This window comes from Hippopotamus amphibius, chromosome 9, assembly GCF_030028045.1.
Source record: "Hippopotamus amphibius kiboko isolate mHipAmp2 chromosome 9, mHipAmp2.hap2, whole genome shotgun sequence".
In the NCBI taxonomy this organism is placed as follows: Eukaryota; Metazoa; Chordata; class Mammalia; order Artiodactyla; family Hippopotamidae; genus Hippopotamus; species Hippopotamus amphibius.
In genome coordinates this window covers 48,364,634-48,385,035 of record NC_080194.1, presented here as the reverse complement: position 1 = coordinate 48,385,035, position 20,402 = coordinate 48,364,634, and the positions used below count along the sequence as shown (strand labels likewise).

At 37.6% G+C, this 20,402-nt stretch overlaps 1 protein-coding gene across 2 annotated transcripts in view; it reads right to left on the bottom strand.

Moving 5' to 3' along the window:
* Positions 1-20,402, bottom strand: part of PDGFD (platelet derived growth factor D) — a 218,477-nt gene that overhangs the window by 29,529 nt on the left and 168,546 nt on the right. For both annotated transcript variants that reach the window (XM_057750497.1, XM_057750499.1), the window contains exon 4: positions 52-114. In XM_057750497.1, the coding sequence (XP_057606480.1) occupies positions 52-114 (63 nt within the window). The remainder of the gene's footprint in view (positions 1-51; positions 115-20,402) is intronic.

Genomic DNA, 20,402 nt, shown 5'->3' with positions numbered 1-20,402 from the left:
CTACTACTCCATCAGTTGTTTTTGCAGCCAACAGAAAAATAAATTACTTACTGAAATAGAGCTTGTGACTGACTCCCAGTTGGTCTCTGAGGCTGCTGCAGGTTGAAAATCTTCCTAGAAGGCAAAGAAACATCCATGCGAATCAGGCAAACCTCTGTTCAATTCATTACATGCACGGTTTCATCTCAGCCATCTGAATCTTCTTCCAACTAAGTGACAACAGAAATACAGGCTACATTCCTGCTGAAGAGGTCACCATCTGTCTTAAGCACCTCTCCTCAAGAACCCTTGTCATTCAAGACATGGACAACTGCATTTACATTTACATATAAACACTGGCGAAATGAAAAAAAATATGGGGACAGGAGTTCAAATTTTAACTCAGCCATCTACTGGCTGTGTGACCACAGGAAATCTACTTTCCAATCCTTCTCTTCCTCTTCTGTAAAAGGCTGGTATTGGATGCTTAAATTACAGGACTGTTTTGAGAATTAAATGCATTAATTATGTATTTTAACTAGCACTTAAAATGCTTAAGAAAGAGTAATGATAATTATCAGTATTAATGTTTATTTGGTTTGAACTACGTTCTGCATCATGTTCAATCCTGCTGAGCTAGTCTATGAAATCTGTGATCCTTTCAAAGATAAATTAACTGACAAAGTGCTATTCCTGACTCTGTCAAGAAATGTCAGGAAGACTGGCAGGGGGAAGAAAATGGCTGTGGAAGGGACAAAGTACTAACCACTTAAGGAAAGAAAGTAAAGAGCAGACTTGAGAAAGTTAGTTATCTCAGAAGTCTTTAAAGGATTTGTGACCTCAGAGAGAGAAATTTCTCTTATAAGGCAAAGTTCTTTCCGATTTGTCTGAAGTTTCATGTTAATTACTCTAGTACCAGTAAGTTTCAAAAACATAATGGGAAGGAAAGCTGACCCTATCATTTTTACAAGTCACAGATGGTTTCTTGACCCTGCTAAAATAAATTACCTTGGTTAATTTCTTCCAGCCCGATCAGGGAGTAGGAGGTATTTTAAGATGATGCTGAGAAAAATCCAGCCACTCAAATCTGACAGCTTATTCACCCAAGTATACTTACTGAATGAGAGCTAAGTATCAGGTCTAAGTTTCATTAACATTTTGAGAAGCTGGAAGTGCATTTGTTAACTATTCGTGATGAAACTTGTTTATGTATAAATGTCTACATTGAAGAAATTTTAGTTGTTTACTAGAGGGAACTAAGGCAAATGTGGGGTTCAAGGAATGAACATCTAACAAAAACTGGCTGGACATTATTATTCTAATCTCAACCTCAAGGAAGAGAGTAAATGTGGTCTCTGCATTCTGCAAGACAGAATATATATGAAAAGGACACTGAATTCTCACAGAATTATGTGTGCAAAGGAACGTTGGCATTTGTATGAATATTCATAAACTGGTAAACAGGTGAAAATAAGCAGAAAGCCAAAGGCTTCTCCCTGTCTTGAAGAGACTATAGTGGGAGAACATATTGCAGATAAGAAAATGGGACATGAGCAATTCTCAGATCAGAGAATTTTCATTTTTTCTTATATGTTCGTTAATCATCTACTGTGATACAGTCTGAGAGTAGAATCACAAGGAAATAAGAAACTATTTTAAACTCGTGCCCTGAAGGAGTTTAAAATGTAGACACATAGACAGGTGAACAAGCTCCGGCAGGTGCTCTGATACTAATCAGGATACCACAGGCAGTAAAAAAATTCTACTTGCAGAGGAAGTGGACTTTTGAAAACTTTTGCATAACAAGGTGTTTCTCGAGCTAAGTCTCATAGACTCAGATAAATAGGTAAGTCAGAAGGTGGCTATTTGTAAGAAAGGTGGAGTAGAAGACTCAAAGAGAGATCTAGACAATGTGAGGAAAGTATACAGAAAAAGGAGCAAGTTGATGTGGAAAGTTAATGTCATGTTAGACATAAGGTGTTTGAGGTGCTTATACAGTATCCAGGTAGAGATGTTCAGGACGCCATTTGTTATATGAGAATGGACCTCATGAGAGAGTCCTGAAGTCGAGATATCAATTTGGGAATCGTCAGCATAAAAATGGCTGACTTCTAAAACATTGTGTAATTAATTAAAGCAAGTAATGGATTATGTCAACCACATATGAAAATCAGAAGAGAGACAATCTTAAAATCTCAGAAGTGAAAGGAATTTTTAGGATTCTCTTGTCCAACCTCTTCGTTTTATTTATCTATTTTTTTCTCTTCGTTTTATTATTAGAAAGCCAATTCTCAGAGAGAGAAATGGTGTGCTCTGTATCATACAGCCATCTTCTGGGAACGCCTGGATCATCAGAGCCCATTCCTCAGTACAAACTGTGTGGTGATCTTTCACATCATTACAGCTAACTTAGCTAATTGTACGCCTGGGGGAAAAAGATGGAGCAGAGTCCAAAAGGGGAGTCAACAGAAAAGCAGGAAAGAAATAAAGCAGAGTTTTGGTAGAAAGTTCCATGTAAATTCTGTAAGTATTGTAAGATAGGGGTCCAATTTCATTCTTTTGCATTTAAATATCGAATTTTCCCAGCACCATTTATTGAAGACTATCTTCTTCACTATCTGGGCTAAAGGATTCTAGTCAGAAACTTTAACAGGCACAAATGATAAAGGATTTCATTAAGTCCTAGATAAAATGTAAATTTATCTTCTCTAAGGAACATAGATATTAGACATTTAAAAGAAACCGACTTTCTTTAACCTTATTTCAAAAGCTTGCCATTATTTATAAATGGCATTTAAAATGAGCTTACAAAAGGGAATGATATCCCTTATAAAAATAAAATATAGAAACTCCAAACTTTAGCCCTGAAAGGAGAACCCTGGCATGGGAAGGAACACAGCAATTTTGCTTTCTAAATCTATCCTCAATATGATCAGTCTCATCTCTTCCTCCATAACCTCTCAAATCCAAGATACCAGTAAGTCTCCCAACTGTCGGTGAACTTTCTCCACACTTCTACTTTTTCCTTAGAGTCCACATTCTACATGGCAGCTGGAATTATCTTTTTTCCCCAGCTTTATTGAGAAATAATTGACATAAAACAGTGTGTAAGTTTAAGCTATATAATGTGATAATTTGATAATATGTATATACTGCTAAATGAGTACTACAATAAGGTTAACACATTCATCACCCCACATAATTACAAGTGTGTGTGTGTATGAAAGAGAGTGTGTGATGGGAACATTTAAGATCTATTCTATTAGCAACTTTCAAGTACACAATATAGCAGTCACCATGTATTAGATTCCGAGAACTTATTCATCTTATAACTAGAAGTCTGTACCAACCTCTCCCCGTGTCCCCAACTCCTCTGCCCCCAGCAACCACCATTCTACTCTGTTTTTATGTGAATTTCAGTGTTTTTTTTTTTTGATTCCATATATAAGTGAGATCATAGAGTTTTCACCTTTTTTTCTGTTTGATTACTTAGTTCACCCAGAATAATGTCCTCAAGGTCCATCCATGTTGTCACAAATGCAGGATTTCCTTCTTTATCATGGTTGAACAAAAAAATATATATATGGGTATATATATATAATGCAAAATATCCATATAATATGTAATTTTTATATATCGTATTTTCTTCATTCATCTATTAATGGACACTTACATCTTGGCTGTTGTGAATAATGCAATGAATGCAGGGGTGCAGGTGTCTCTTCAACATAGTGATTTCATTTCCTTCAGATATATATCCAGAAGTGGGATCGCTGGATCATAAGGTAGTTCTATTTTTAATTTTTCAGGAACCTCCATACTGTTTTCTATAGTGGCTGCACCAATTTACATTCCCACCAAAAGTGCATTAAGGTTTCTTTTTTGCCACATCCTCAACAACAGTTATTATCTCTTGTCTTTTTAATAATAGCCATCCTAACAGGTGGGAGGTGATATCTCATTGTGGTTTTGATTTGCATTTCCCTGATGACTAGTGATGGTAAGCATCTTTTCATGTACCTGTTGACCATTTATATGCCTTTGGAAAAATGTTTATTCAGGTCCTCTGTCCATTTTTAAAGCAGATTATTTGGTTTTTTTTTTTTTTTTTTTGCTAGTGAGTTGAGTTTGTTACATATTTTTGACATTAACTTATCAGCTACATAGTTTGCAAATATTTTCTCCCATTCTACAGATTGCCTTTTCATTCTGTTGATTGTTTCTTTTGGTGTGTAGAAGCTTTTTATTTTGATGTAGTCCAACTGCTTATTTTTGCACATATTGCCTTTGCTTTTGCTGTTATATCAAAAAAATCATTGCTAAGACCAATGTCAAGGAGCTTTCTCCCTATGTTTTCTTCTAGGAGTTTTATGGTTTCAGATCTTATATTTAAGTCTTTAATCTACTTTTAGTTAGTTTTTGTGAGTAGTGTAAGATAGGGGTCCAATTTCATTCTTTTGCGTTTGAATACCTAGTTTTCCCAACGCCATTTACTGAAAAGACTATCTTTCCTCTATTGATTATTCTTGATTCCACTGTCAAATATTGATTTATTTCTTGGCTATCGATTCTATTTCATTGATATCTTTTTAAACTGTAAAAAAAAGTCACTTCTGTCTTCTGCATAAAACACTCCAAGAGCTTTCCATTGCCCTCTGGTCCTGGTTTTATAAGAGCTGACCACTGCTTGCATCATCTTCTGGTGTCCTTCTCTGATTTGATGTTCTGTGAGTCTCATTAACCCCTTCTCACTACACAGGCCTTACAGTCTTTCAAATAACACTCCAAGCTTCTTTCTCCTTTGGGTCTAAATTTGTTGTTGGCTGGGATGCCCTTTCTCCAAGTCTTCAGTGACTGGCTCCTCATCATTTGGTTCTCTGTTCAAGTATCAAATATTTAGAGAACATCCTTTGAACACTATTTAAAATACTTCCATTCTTGTCAATCTATTCATGTAACCGGCTTATTTTTCTTTAAAGCATTTGTGATGAATAGAAATGATTTTATATTTGTTTTGTTGCTGATTATCTCTTCCCCCAACTAGAAAGTATGCTCTTGAATGGTAGGGACCTTGTTTACTGTTCTCCACTCTATCCCAAGTTCCTAGCTAATTTTGGTACAGACTCCCAATTTCTCTGGTCCCCAGCATACATTCAGGAAAGATGTTCAGCTGCTACCCTCCAGTATAGGCAGGCAATACGGATGGTCCTCAACTTAAGATGGTTTGACTTTATCATGGTGCCAAAAGGACACACATTCAGTAAAAACTGTACTTTAAATTTTGAATTTTGATCATTTCCCCAGCTAGCGATATGTGGTACGATACTCTCTCCCAGTCATCCACGAGATCACAAGGGCAAACAATCGACACACTACAACCATTCTGCACCCATACAGTCATTCTGTTTTTCATTTTCAGTAAACTATTCAATAAATTTCATGAGATATTCAACACTTTGTTATAAAATAGTCTTTGTGTTAGGTGATTTTGTCCAACTGTAAGCTACTGTGTGTTCTGAGCATGTTTAAGGTAGGCTAGGCTAAGCTATGATGTTTGGTAGATGAGGTGTATTAAATACATTTTCGACTTATGATATTTTCAACTTACAACAGGTTTATTGGGACCTAATCTTGTCATAAGTTGAGGAAGATCTGTAGTTTATAACCAGAGTCCTTTCTGAGCAGTTGGTACCTATGCCATACTGTTTGTTATCTCTTTTTAATATCAACCTGGGTAGACTGCTAGTTTTTCAAGCTGCAGGTTAATGAAAGATAAACTCCTTTTTCATAGCTGCTCTTGGAAGAGCAGTGCCCTGAACTTTACCTTAAGAAATGCTAAAATGGAATAGTGAAAAATCATTTAAAATGTATGAAAACAGTCCAGCTTACAAAAACAAGTTTCTGTTCTATGTTACAGCAAACTCAGATAAGTGCTTTAAAAGCCATGTCCAATTCTTCTTCTGAGGAGGTTGTTTGCTAGCTCCAAGAAGTCTGGACAAATTCAGTCCTTGATTTCCTTAGCTCATGCCCCTGACAGACAGTATGTTCCATCCTAGAAGAAGAAAGGAGCTGATAATTTGGCTACTTTGTTCCCTCAGTCCATGCAGGAATCTTAGCCCTTTAGTGCTGTGGGTACCTTACTGAGGTCATCCAGGGTCCAATGCCCTCACTTGAGAGACAAGCAAACTGATGGTCAAAGAGGAAATGAATTGCCTATCATCCCCAAACTAATTATTAGTGGAGTCAGGACTGGAACCCAATAAGCTATTGCGTGTGTCTTAGTCACATGCTCTTTCCAATCCACCAAATAATGAATTGTATCATTCTATAATTATAGGCATCTTAATCTGCATTGCCTTAATCTAATAAGAATTAGCTTATATCGCTATACATTTTAATAACTTACTCTCCACTCATGTCCTCACGTTAAAATAGTTCCTAATTGTATTTTGGCAGTGAAACATTATTTGGCATTTTGAAATGAAACTTCCTCATTCTCTGCATTTTACTATTTGGAGCAGTTTTGAAAACATAGATATGATTCTCAGATCTTCACTTTTTCAACAGCTTAGTATGCAGAGTTTGGTTTGTATAAGAAAAGTGTTATAGACTAGAAAGTTAGGGAGGTATGTAAAAATAAAACCTTAAAGCAGTGCATAAAATGCAGATAAATATCTATATAATTGTAGTGTGGAAGAGATATTTCTAAGCATGAATGCTAAAGTCAGAAAATATAAAAATTGATACACCTCACATACATAAATCATTGTATAAACCCCAAAAATACCAAGAATGGAATCGAAAGTATAATGACAAACTAGCAAACATACTGGTAACAGAGATAACAGGTAAACAGTTACTATCCTTAAAATAAAACTCATAAATCAAAAGGTTAAAAAAGAGTATGTTCTATATAATACAATTTCGCTAGAAAAATGTACAGATTATCTGATTGTACCAGGCCTGAAACAACAGTGGGAAAGAAAAAAATGGATGGGTGGGTGTGTGGGGTGGGTGTGATCATTTACCTAAAGAAGGCCAATATGTTATAATATTAGATTGAATGCTATCACCCATGTATTCCCTGGTGGAAAATAAAAGCCTTCTTATAGAAATGTTTCTCACCAATTACTAAATAGAGACTTATTCAAAGATGGAACAATAAAGAATTGTTCCAGAATGACTACATTTGGCTCCACCTAAAACATGGCTAATGCAACACAAACTTTGATGTTTTTAAAAACAGTCACAGAAATATGCAGGTTTTTTTGAAGCAGCATAATTTTACTTTATTTCATTTTGCTGTGGTTGCTCTTTCTTTTTTATTCATTTATTTTTCTTTGCCACTATGTTTTATTTCAGGATATTGAATATAGTTCCCTGTGCTATACAATGGGACCTTGTTGTTTCTCAGAAATATGCAGTTTTTAAAAACAGCCACGGACATATGAAATCAGCTCTGGGTCAGACAGGCATTTGTCTGGCTCTGTTTGCAGACAGTTTACCCACACGGTGAAAGCAAATATAGCTGGGGATGAAATAGCATGTAGGTAATGAATATTTTCAATAATAATCTCTTCTATTAAAGACTACAATATGAATGGGAATTTCCATTTTTCAGAAAGGATATCTCCAGATAACCCTTACTTGCCATCAGTTACCTTGAGCCCATCCCAGAGGGCAGATGGTATATCACAAGCAAATAAGTGAATAACCTACTCACTCCTTCACCAAGGCAAGCTTGCACACATTTATTCACTGAGTGCCTGCACGGGATGTGCAAAAGAATCCTTCTCCTGTCCCTTTATAGTGGAGCTGGGGACACTTGTCTTTTGAATCTTGTTGCCAGGCCAATATTCCAAACATTTGGGATGAATAGTTGTGCCACCTGTTCCTGGATCTCATGGAGGATGGCTGTTCATTTTTATCCTAGGTAATTCTGCTGTATATGAGTAGATGAGCCATGAACTGTTCATTGCTCAGAGGTCATATTCCACCATCTCTTAAAACAAAACATATGCAACTACTTGCAGTTTTTAAAAAGTGTTCAACCAAAACAATCTTTAATTTACCAAGGATGACTTATTTTGGAAAAGTTTTAAAAGGCATTTCCCTAATCTTGAAAATCTTTCTTCTGTTTGCCGTTTTATATTCACTCCATATAGGCAAAAAATAAAGAAATCTCTCTCCTAATTGTATCTGTGCTTCTTGACTGAACTAATGCTTAAAGGTGTTCCTTTTGAAATGCAAAAGAAACACAGAGGGATTTGTCATGATTCATAAAACAATAATGAGCAAATACACTACAACATTTATTCCTTCAGTGAATTCTTCATTTCAAGACACTCTGCTCAGTTCATGACCCACTGAGGGAAATTCAAATAATGCTAAACTTGGAGGCCTGTGCCCTAGGATCACTCTATGGGTGAGATCCTTTAAAACAGAGACTTTTGATACTCCAGTACATGAAGTTCCGGCATGTAGTCCAAGCAATATATGTGGAAATGATACAGTGATGTCCTAATGTCTGTAGGAACAGAATAAAGCAAGTACTGAAAATTCTTAGGTTCAATCTGTGATCCAACCAAAGCTTTACAAGTATATTTCATTACATGCTCATCATCAAACCAGCTCTTTTACAAGTATTAAGGGAAAAGCCTTGGCTCAAGGCCTGCTTCTATTGACAACAACATTTAACACAAGGATATCAAGAATTCAAGGATCAATAATTAACAAGAATCAAAGAGCAGCTATCAAAGTTAGAGAATTTACTTGTGAAATTTAATAACACATATACTTAGAGCTATAAGAAGCCAAGGGCATGAGTCATCTATTATTGGAAAAATAATTTTAATAAAATAAATATATCCCTCATAGATAAGACATACTTGCAGATTTCCACTGATTTAAGAGGCAATTTTACCACTTTTTCACTTATTGTTAACAATAAAGTATGTACAATGTTTTAATTTAAAACTTCTAGGATTCATCAACAAATCATCCACCCATTCTTGATGCTAGTGTCAAGATATTTTTTATAAGTTCACTTTTCTTCTTATAAGATAAGAAACTTTTTATACTTGTTAGTTTCTGATTGCTTCAGATGGAGTTTGGTCTGGTAAGTTGTTCTCAATAGGATAAGCAAAGATCAGAGCAAACACAAGTCTAATGGGTAAAGAAGAAAGTTCCTTTGACAAGCAGAGAAGAGGTCATCAGCTTGGAGGGGGTCATGAGAGTCACCTTGAGAACTAGAGGTCTGGAGGTATGCTTGCAGATCAGAGAAGGAGTTATTCAAACAGAAAGAGGATGAACAACCTGCAATTATTGTCTGTGTACTATGACTTGAGGAAAACGTTAGGATCCTGGAGAGGAGAAACTGATGGTAAAGAAAGTGGTTAAAGCCTGTGCTTGCCAAACAAGGACATCTTAGCAAAGGGCTGCACAGAAAATTGTACACTGCAAGATACAACCTTGCTAATAGCTTTCATTGTGTTTGATACACACACATGATAAATGAACATTTAACCTACATCTAGAAAAGTACTGCCAGAAGCCTGTCTGCAATGTGTTGCTGAAAAGCTAGTGCAGATTTAAATTTTGTGAATAGCTCTTGTAAACACAAGAAAGTTATTTAGTATTAAGAAAACTCTAAGATTAACTGTTTTGTTAGCAACAGCTGCTTTTGAATGGAGATAGATTATGTGACCAGCACTATAGGAAACTCTTTCTGTACATTATCCCACTCATCATTTCTGTAGCTTTAAGAGATGAGGAAGTAGGGAGACTAGATGCTTAAGGAATCTGCCCATGGAATCTGCCCTGGTTATTAAGAGGCTCCACAGATACCTGAACTTGAGGCTGACTCTTCATGTTCTTTCAGCTCTGCTGAACTATTCCTCCTTTCATTTATAAAGAATCCTTTTATAAGATAAACAAACACCTTGATTTGTGCTAAGTACAGGTTTTCATAAATTCCTTAAATTCATTTCAACAAGAACATTTGGTTTGGTTCACCAGTAGCCTGAAGATTATTAAAGATTGTGTTTTTGATAGTGCTAAACTAATCTTAAAGATTATTTACACTATCAAGCTAAAATGGATGGCTGGGGAAATGACTTTGCTAACTTAGGAAAATTACAAGTTTGAAATGAAGAAGAGAAATATTGACCTGAATTTTTCATATTTTCATTTCCTTGCACTTAGCACAATACCTGGTACATAGTGAGCACTCTTTGTTTTTTGTTTTGTTTTTGTTTTTGTTGAGGAAGGAAGTACTGTTTCATACTCAAAATTCAACAAACCACTTCACTTTGATTGGATGACTCTGTGCTGAAATTCACACTCCTAAGAAATATTAAACTTCTCTGTACTTTAAAGGTGTAATATACGTGGTTTATCCTCATCTTGGCCAAAAGCTAGTTATATTATTAAAACAAATATTAGGGAAAATGGGAATTACAAACACTATGAAGATTAAGGCCATGTCACCAAAATCCTTTAGCTAAAATCATTTCCTCTGTGAACTCAGATTATTGCATTGCTAATTAAAACTCCTAAGATTTTACTTTAGGGAGAAAATACCAGTTAAAGTTCAATAGTCAACACAGCTTATCATACTACCAGGGAGAAAAGCACTCGTGAAACGTTTTTCAGCAAGTGATAGGTTTATAAAGGGGGACATTTTATAAAAGAATCAGAGGCAAGACAGGCATGAAGCATTCATAAAGCTTTTCATTCTTTTCAAAAATATAAATGTTGCTTAGGGAGGTGAGTTTCTGTTCTTGGTGACACACTTTTTTCTGTACATATTAATCCTTATCCTTACACTTGACCAGTATGTTTTCATTGGAACTGCAACCCACCATAATTATCATTTGGCACTATAGGCTACACTGAATGTAAAATATTTAATAGACATGTTTATATCGTAGAACTATGTAAAGGAAATAACAGTTAATTCAAAGGACAACCTTTTTCTTGACCTGACTGTAAGGGGGTTTCCACACTCCTTTATGTGGTTAAATTGGAGAATGGGTTACTGTAAAGTGTGAAACAGAAGTGTAGTACCCATCCCCCTGCAAATCACACTTCACAAAAGGTGAGATTAGCACATTCTTGACCTTGCAGTTCCTCTTTCCACTCCACAACCAACTAGTAACTAATCAAAGCAGTTTGCAGGTTTCGGATCTCTAAAGTAGGCTGCTGTCTGGGTCCATTAGCTGAGCTGCTTGGAGCTGAATGCCAAGGACACAGGTCATGGGCTTCATCCTGTAAAGGCTGGGTAAAGCTTCACCCAGAGAAAAACTCAACACTGTGGCCAGACTCTGGTTAAAGTCAGTGAAGGAGACCTCCAGGAACAGATGTGCAACTCAGCCTATATAATTTTACCATCACCTGAGTAGATAACTCAAAGTTGTCTCCTACTGGTTGGGAAAATCATTCTGAATAGGATAAAAGGTGTTCAGATGAGAGACTCTGCAATTTGGATCCTATTGGGTTTTTACAACTCCCTTTTACTTTGGGATGTCATCAGTTAACTGCAGCCTGTCATTACATTAGCAATGCTCACCAGCAGTTTCCGTGAGTGAAAACACTGGGCTTTGCAGAGCAAAGTTTTAATCCCAGATTGGCTCTCCTTTGCTTCCTTCTATACTTTTTGTATTATTACGTGCTGTGTACTTTAAGAATTCACTGCTGCATGCATCTAAGCCAAATATAATTACAAAGGTATTTTTGCTGCCAAAGGAAAAAATACAATGCATTCCAAAGTCAAAGGGAAAATACTCTAGGGCTTGGGTAAACTATTGCTTCTCTTCTACTGGATTGGAAAAAGTCAGTGTTGACTATATTGTTGCCCAGGCCCAAGGATTCGCTGAGATATTCCCTGCATATGGTTGTTTTTTGTTTTTTGTTTTTGTTTGTTTGCTTTTTTTTAGGAATACTTCATGTCTATTCTTGTTCTCAGCAGCACAGTTTTAGAGCTGGAAGGAACCTTACACATCACTAGGTTCAAAGTTCTATTCCCTCTCTAAGCTTTTCAAATGGCCAGAGTATGTAACTCACTGTGCTGGGCACTGGGTGATGCATAGATGCATGAGACATAAAACTGCCCTTGAGGAACTTACCATCTAGATGAATTCTAATTCCCCACTCCTGTCATTACCTTTCACATCAGCAGCTCTTAGTTCCACAATGGCTTACCATTATGTGAAATTATCTTGTTCATTTATTTCTGTGCTGGTTTGCAGGTCTGTATCTCTCTATTAGAATATAAGCCCCGGAAGGTGGGATGTTTTTTAACGTTCTCACTGCTCAACCTCCAGCATTCACAACAGGGTCTGTTAACTAACATGCTTTCAATAAATACTGGTTAAATGAAAAAGTAAATAGACATTGGATTACTGTGAGGATCAGATGAGATGATTCATGTAAAGCCCTAGCATGAGCACACTGGCTGCTATACAGTTGAGTGTTAATAAATATCTGTGGAATGAATAAATCCATAACACAAGATCTACAAAAACAAATGTCTCATAAGAAGTGGCCTTGGAGTTGACCCTTGGATGATAATCAGGGCTTCTGATAGTAAGGGGAGTAGGCGGGGGGAGAAAAAGGGCATGGACGAAGACAGAGAGTAGCATGATCTTGTGAGTTTGCCATATGCCCAAAGTACCAGGCAGGAAAAAGGAGGCTGAAAAAGGAGTAGGACAAATCAGAGGGTCTTAAAAGCCAGGCTTGGCTTTTGCTTTTTCATTTGCTTTCTTTCTTTTTTTCGGGGTGGGGGGAGGTGTAGGGCATTTAACCATTCATTCAACAGGTATTTGTGGACTTCCACTATCAGTGACTACATGACTCAAGTTCCTGCAGATACAGAAATGAAAAAAGCATCAAGGTCACTGCTCTTAGAGAGCTTGCAATCTGACCATCCTGTGCCTACAGGCAAGCAAATCAAGCCCCCAAAATGTCAAGTGTCAGCATCACCAGCAGATCTGATGCCTGGAGCCTATGTCTCTAGACATACTGTGGTGCGTTGCATTAACCTGTAGGAAGATGGGTATTAATACAGCCACATCTCCCTTGCTCCTGCTCACATGCATCCCTTTATGTGTGTATGAAAAAAAAGAAAAACAAAAAAAGAAGAAAAAAAGTTCTGTCATCTTGAATTCAGTGATCTTAAGCAACATAATGGAGTTCCTAGAAAATAAATAGTAAACAGAAGGTAGCTATTCTGAGAGATGAGAAGAGTTGAGAAAACTGAACACAAGAAATTCAGTGCCATTCATTTGAAAAAAACTTTTTGGAATGTCGATAGTCTTCTAATGCAACCTTAGAATTAGGAGATATTCCTTATTTTGGTAATCAAACCCCTAAAATGGTAATAGCATTCTCCACTTAAATGCAATTTAGTTCTGTCTTATCCCTGAGCAGGATGCAAAATTACCTTTCTTCCCCAAAGAAGAGTCAGAATGTTTGCCTGATGAGAGGATTCAATAGATGAGCATCCCTTAAGTATTTTATGATGACCCCTGAGGTTGGTCAGCAGGGACTGATTTGGTAGGATTACTAAGAGCTATGTCTAAACCCAGCAGGGATCACAGAGATGCTAGAACACAAATGGGCACAGATGCTTTCATCAGAAGATCTCTAAGTGCAAACAAAATAAAAGCAAAGCACATGCCTTTAAATGAAGAGCAGGGAGGTTGAGAAACTCCTTTGCTATTCATCTTGCTGAATAAGGATTACAACGTTTTTGGTTGGCAGAAGAGATTTGATAATCAGTGTTAAAGCATTTTTTAAAGTGTTGCTTTGGAAACAGAGCACTCTGAATCAAATTCTACATGGAACATTGACTATGTGAACTTGGGCAAGCTAAACTCTCTGTGCTTGAGATTCCTGATCTGTTAAAAAAAAAAAAAAAAGGGAAAAATACCTTCCCCCCCACGGGGTTAGTTGACAATTAAATTAGATGACTCTCGTGAAACTAGCCCAGGTGGACACTTACTGCATACTTTCTGAAACTAGTACAGTCTTTCCAATATATTATCTTTCTACTGGAAAGATGGCTATATAAGACCTCTGCAAAGATGGGAGTTACCTGTTACAAATTCTGGAGTCCGACTCTGGATTCAATCTCAACTCCACCACTTACCAGCTAGAGTCCTTGTACCACCTACTAAGTTTCTCTGTGCCTCGATATCCTTATCTGAAAACTGAGATCACAGTAACTCCTATCTCAAAGGGACATTCTAAGGATTAAATAGATCACTATATGTAAAGTCATAAAAGTGCCTGACACATAGAAGAAAATCCTTATCCTTAACACATTTTTTTCCTTAGAAGAAAGTTGATTGGTCTGTTCAACCTACAATGGCCTAATGCATTATTACCTAAAATGTGCATTATTATTTTCCAAATTTCAGAAAGCTCTAACATCTCATCTCCCTTCACTCTCCCCATCACCATGTGAGCTGAGCACAGATACATTAGATAAAATAATTGCCTGGGTCTACTCAGAGAGAAGCTTTTCTGATCGCCTGGTCATTTCTACCACCACTGGGCATTTTCCTCGGGGTTAGGATGCACTCCTCCAGCCCCATAACTGCCTCCGCTGACCTCCCTACAAAGATAGTTCTGCCCCAACCCCCAGCAAATTACTGAGTGCTTACTATGTGCTAGATACTGTTCCAAGCACACTCCAGGGAATGCAGAGTGAATAAACAAACGTGGCCATATGGGGAACAGGTGAGGAACAGATGATGTAAAAATACTTTGCCAGCTGTAATTACGACATATATGCAAAGGACTGTTATTTTTGTATTCTTCAAAATAACAAACCAAAAATTTTGAAAGGGCAAGAACTTGCTTTAGAAATAGTTGAAGGAATTTAAATATAAACCCTATATATGCACATGTAAACCACCGATTCATGCAGGAGTTCAGCCCATTCTTGGACTGGGTCATCTTTTAACCATCCTCTTATCTCGTGGTAAAATATTTCTACATCTAAATGGATTATTGCTTTTTCTAACTTATGAATTAAAATGTGTAACTTTGGAGCTGGAAGAGACTTTACAAATCACTGACCAGCGCTTTCAACTTCCAGACACCGTGCTGCCTCTCTCCACTGGGTCTGTCTTCTCAGGGCTTCTCCTGGGTGCCCTACTTGTGGGAGGAGTGTACTTCCTGTCGCCTCGAGGCAGGATTGGCCATGTGACTTCTTTTGACCAGTGGAATGTGAGGAGAAGCTTTAAAACACATCATCTGGTTCTACCACTGTTATTTTCCCTCTGCGGCATGTCCCACGTGGGGCTGATCCTTCAGGCCTGGATCCTTCAACGCTGCAGGTGATGAGCAGCTGATGTGTAACATGATTGAAAAGTCAAGCCTTTTTTGTAAGCCACTGAAATTTTGGGGTTGTTTGTTATTGTAGCATAATTTAGCAAACTACGACTATTTCAGGAATCGATGTCCAGAACTATTACTTTCCAACGGGGACACATCTCACTCATGAGAAAGCCAGAACTAGATTCCATGTCTCCTGATTCCGAGGCCAGATTTTTTCCATGCTAGCCTGTGCTTTAAGAAAAGCTAGTCTCAGACCTGTAGAGTGATTTCTAGTCACACACTTTTTTCTTCCCCAAATCCAGAGATGTTGATCCATGAACACTGCCTTACTCTGTAGTACTCTCCCAATTTCTGCTCAGCTTTACCCCCAGCCTATCAGGGTTGAAGAAAGACAATGAAAAACTTGTTGTTTACAGAGGCAGTTGAAAATGCTGGAGGAATCAATGGCTGTCCTGTATGAGGTATGCAGGGAGCAGGTGAAGTTCACTTGAAGACAGCTGGAGGCAGTGGCACTCCTGGTCCAGAGTGGGACTGAGGTATGCATCCACCTTGAACCCAAGTGCTACTGCAAAATTTATTCCAGTCTTTGTGCTCTGATCCCATGATTACTGAAGCACAGTGTATACTGTTCATAACATTTGAGCCAATATTATCCCAGGTAATATTTACATTTATATTTTAAAAAGGTAGAAATTGTCCCAAGGGTGGTGGAATGGGGAGGGGTTAATCCCATATTTAGATGTATTTGAAAAACACTAATTTCTTCTTCCAATATTTGATCAACAACATAAGTGTAAGTTCCCTCAAAACAAAAAATTGCTGGCATTTAAAATAATTCCTCCATACAGGAAAATTTTATTTTATATACAATGATACATACACCTTGATAACACAGACACTGAACAGTATTCACTCTGATTTCTCTGTATTTGACATGTGAGAAGCCAGGGGAAACTTTGTACAATTTAGGATGTCTCTTTAACAATCATCTTTTAAGTAATCTTTTGAAGATGCAATAAACATGTCCTAAATTACCACATAATCTTTCCTTTTACATAAAATATTAAGTTAGGGAGGATATTACGGGTCATTTAGTTCACAGTCTACAAAATACAACCATTGTTTGTTGTCATCAAAAGCAGTAGACAGTGGTCTTTATTTGCAGTTATGGAAGCTCTATTTTAAAATAAATCCAACCACTGTAAAATTCCCCCTTGATTTTCTTTGAATTGGGTGCAGGGTTTTGCACAATACTGTGTACACTGCTATTTAATGGGATATTTTTCGGTAGAAATAATACAATTGAAATTCAAAGCTTTTGTCAACAGGCAGAAAGAACCCAGTTGCCGATGGGGTGGGGGAAGGGTGGGCTGGGGGTTGGATGGAGTTAATGGTCCAGCTCACACCATCTACTGTGTCCAAATGCTGACCATAGTAGTCTCAACACTAATGTGAAGTTCACTGCCCTTCAGAGGTGTTTGGTGAACTCCTGTCATTCTGACTGACAGGTTTAGAGGAGGCTTCCTCAATGATAGGAACATCTGTGCTAAGCAGAATGGAAAACCCTGACACTTCAACAGCTTCTTGACATCTAGGTTGGGAGAAAGAAAAGCATCCCGGCCTCTCTCCCTGCACACTGGAATAGGAAATAGTGGCAGCATGCGTGGCTGGTCTCAGACTCTCTCTCACAGAACCTGATTGAGCAAGTTGACAGTACTGAGTGCTTCTGCCTTTAGCACTAGATATCCTCAAAGAGAACAAGAAAAAGGAGGGGACCTTTTTCATATTTCCTTGTGATGTGAAGAGAGAATTGTGTAATAACATTTAATATACAGAAGACAAAGATGATATGGGTCAGGTAAAAACCATCTAATTAGAATCATTTCATTCTCAGCTATGTCTAAGATGCTTCCTATTGAGCGTGGAGGGTAGAATGGGGATGGGGAAAAAGGGAAAAAAGACTGCTCAAAGCAAAATAATTCTGAATTTAACCACAGTGTCAAATAAAGCTGCATTAAGAGAAGCTAGATATTGGCTTGACTGCTTTCTAGGCTCCATTCACTTTTGCTCATCCTTGGTGGGGCTCGTCAACCTCTACAGCCACTATTCAGCCTATGCGTATGTCAGATTTCCTCAGGATAAATAACAGGAAAACATCCCCAACTCTCTTGTGTTAAGTGGAAGATACTATCCTTTCAAGAGCAACAACAACCAAAAAAACCCCACAAACTTTTATAGAAGATAAGAACATAGGTTAACGAGAATCTTTTCTCTCAAGAGAACACTGCATTATCTTCTGCCAACTTCTTAGTTTCCTGATGGGATAGAAAGCTGATGATTTATTGTACACAGTAAAGAATATTGCTTTTGGGAGCTGCGTTAGCCTGGACTCCATATCCTCTTCAAAAATAAAAAGGAAACTTTAAATTGGATTTCTGACATTGGTCGAATGGTTTTAGTCTAAAAACTATTGAGTAGATTAATTTTAAAATGGGGCACCATAAGCACAACATCACTTCTGATAGACTACCGTTTTGCAATGTCTTTTAGAACCATGCATCGTCATGGACAAATAACCTCAATACCTTCGAAGGCCTCACTGACCACTCTCTCCTATTTTCCCTTGAAGACAGCACTTCCCTCCAGGCCTGGATAATGAGAGCTCCCACTATGAAACTCTGCTAGGCTGGGGATGTGGCTGTGGGCTGCCTTTCAGCTGCCTTCATTCTGAAACTTCCAGATCAATGATATTTTTAACACAATATATTCATATGGGCCCAAATCTAACAGAAAACGGATGCCACTCAGAGGCAATCAACACTGTGTTTCTAATATATTCTTTTAAAGACATGGTAGGCATATATAAGTAAACTTGAAATCATCTTCTCTGAAATGTAAGCCACTCAGCTATTATTCTCTGCTTTCTCTCTACATATTGCTGCTCCTATTAAGGTTCTGATGGCTTCCCTGTATTTACTAAAGACGACAGCATCTGTGTTCTGGTATTTCTCTCTACCTCGTTACATTCATCCTGGCTGATGTCAGTGTCCATGCAGATAGCATAGAGAATACCCTTGACTCTCAACTCTAGTGTCCCTTCTTAAATACCCTCACTTTAGCTACTCCCTCTTTGAAATCTGAAATGCAGAGCACACTCTGTGGCCATGCCTTCCACACCCTTGCATGCCCTTGAATTACTTGCTGCTATCTCTCTCTCTTTATTCCCTGAGGCCTCCAGACATGTAATACTTCCATGTTCCTTCAAGTTATCAGTCTGCCTTTGATCTTAGAGATCTCACAACCCATCACTTCAAGGCCTCTCGTATCAACTCTCCCTTACTAGGATGGGTACCTAGCTGTCCTCAGGTACCCATCCTGCAAAAGCCCCTCTCTAGAGCAATCCAATCATTCTTCACCTGGATTTCTACTTGAGAAAAATTAAAAACCCACTACACTGTGTTGCCTTTCTTTCTCCTGTATCTTCAACCTTTTCTCTACTTGCCTGTCCTGTATAACCTATAAAAAAATGTTTGAGTCTCTTTATCATTTAAAGAGATATTTCCTTCATCTAACCTTTGTAGGTATCATTTCTTTAAATTTGTGTCCCTTTACACTTAAGCTTCTTGAAACAATAGTTTACACTTGTTGTTTACTGCAAATTTGATTCATTCTTCATCTCATGGCAGCCTGATTCTTGCTCCACCACTCTGATGAAAAGACTCAATGTTTTTAATAGCTTCCGAGTTGCCAAAGTCAATGCACCCTATCTAGCCTTTCCTTGACTTGGTTTTTAACAATAATTTATACATGAATGATGCCTGACTCCATATCCCAGGCCAAGAAATCTTTGTTTATAATCAGATCATTTTGCCAAATTCCTTCTGGCCACCTCCCACTGGATAGCCCATAATCTCCATAAACTCAACAGGTCCAAAGGCACTTGTCAGTTTTTCCACAAAACCTGTTCATCTTCCTGTGTTTCCTTTCCTAGAAAAATATAGCCACTTTTACTTAACTGTGTACATCACACATTTAGGAGTCATGCTGAAATATTCCCCAATTAGTCACTAAATCCTTCAGATTAAACTTTCTTAAACCCTTCAAAACCATGTCTTCTAGTCTATGTTTTAATTTACGAGTTTATCATATCTTTCGGGGAGCCTCCTAACTAGATTTTCTCCATTCTTGCCCAACTGCAATTTGTCCTCCACCGACCTGCCTTATTGGCTTTCAAACGTAAAATCAAAACAGAAAGTGCTCTACTATCCATGTAACTTCCAAGCCCCCAAATCCCTCAGAGTTTCTGAACAGCTTGCAGTCCTTTGATGAGTACATCAAAACGTTCATGATCTGGCTCCTGTCATCCTCTCCAACAACTTTTCTAACCAGTCAATCATATTCCCCAAGGTTTCAGAATTATTTCATGCTTTATCAGCCCTCTCAAATTTGAACAGGCTGTTTCCATTGCTTGGACAGTCCTCCCAACTCTTTCCCATTTAGCTAACTCCACCTCATCGTTTAGAACGCAAATTGAATCATTGCCTTTGAGAAGTATCATTATTTCTGATGTAGATGCTTTCACCTCTGTGTTCCCAGAGTATACAAAGATTTTTACAGCGTACTTTTTGTTGACTTTCACGCTTCCACAGTAGCCAGTATAGTGCCTGGGACATATTAGGCTCTCAATAAAGACTCAAAAGAATAACTGGGCTTCTAGGCCATAATCTGACACCTGTCCTTCTCAGATTCTTAACGAGGATTCATTATCTATCAGCTGGAATTTAATTATTAAGTTTAAAGACCACATTTTCAGGTGACAAACTCATTTTAAGCTATCTTTATTCATAAAGGCGGCTCAAAGTTAAAGCTTGGTTTATGGGTTAATGATTATTTTTCTTCTTAAACATTTTAAAATGTGTGACAACTAAAGATTCTATAAAAGCCATCTCCTTGGCAGTGAGACAGCTGCTGACATTTAGTTTTATCTCCAAAAGTGTTTTTCTTCTTGATAAACTATTGAGGTATTGTCCTTAACATAAATACTATGAAGGTGGGGTAGCAGGTGACTAATTCAATTA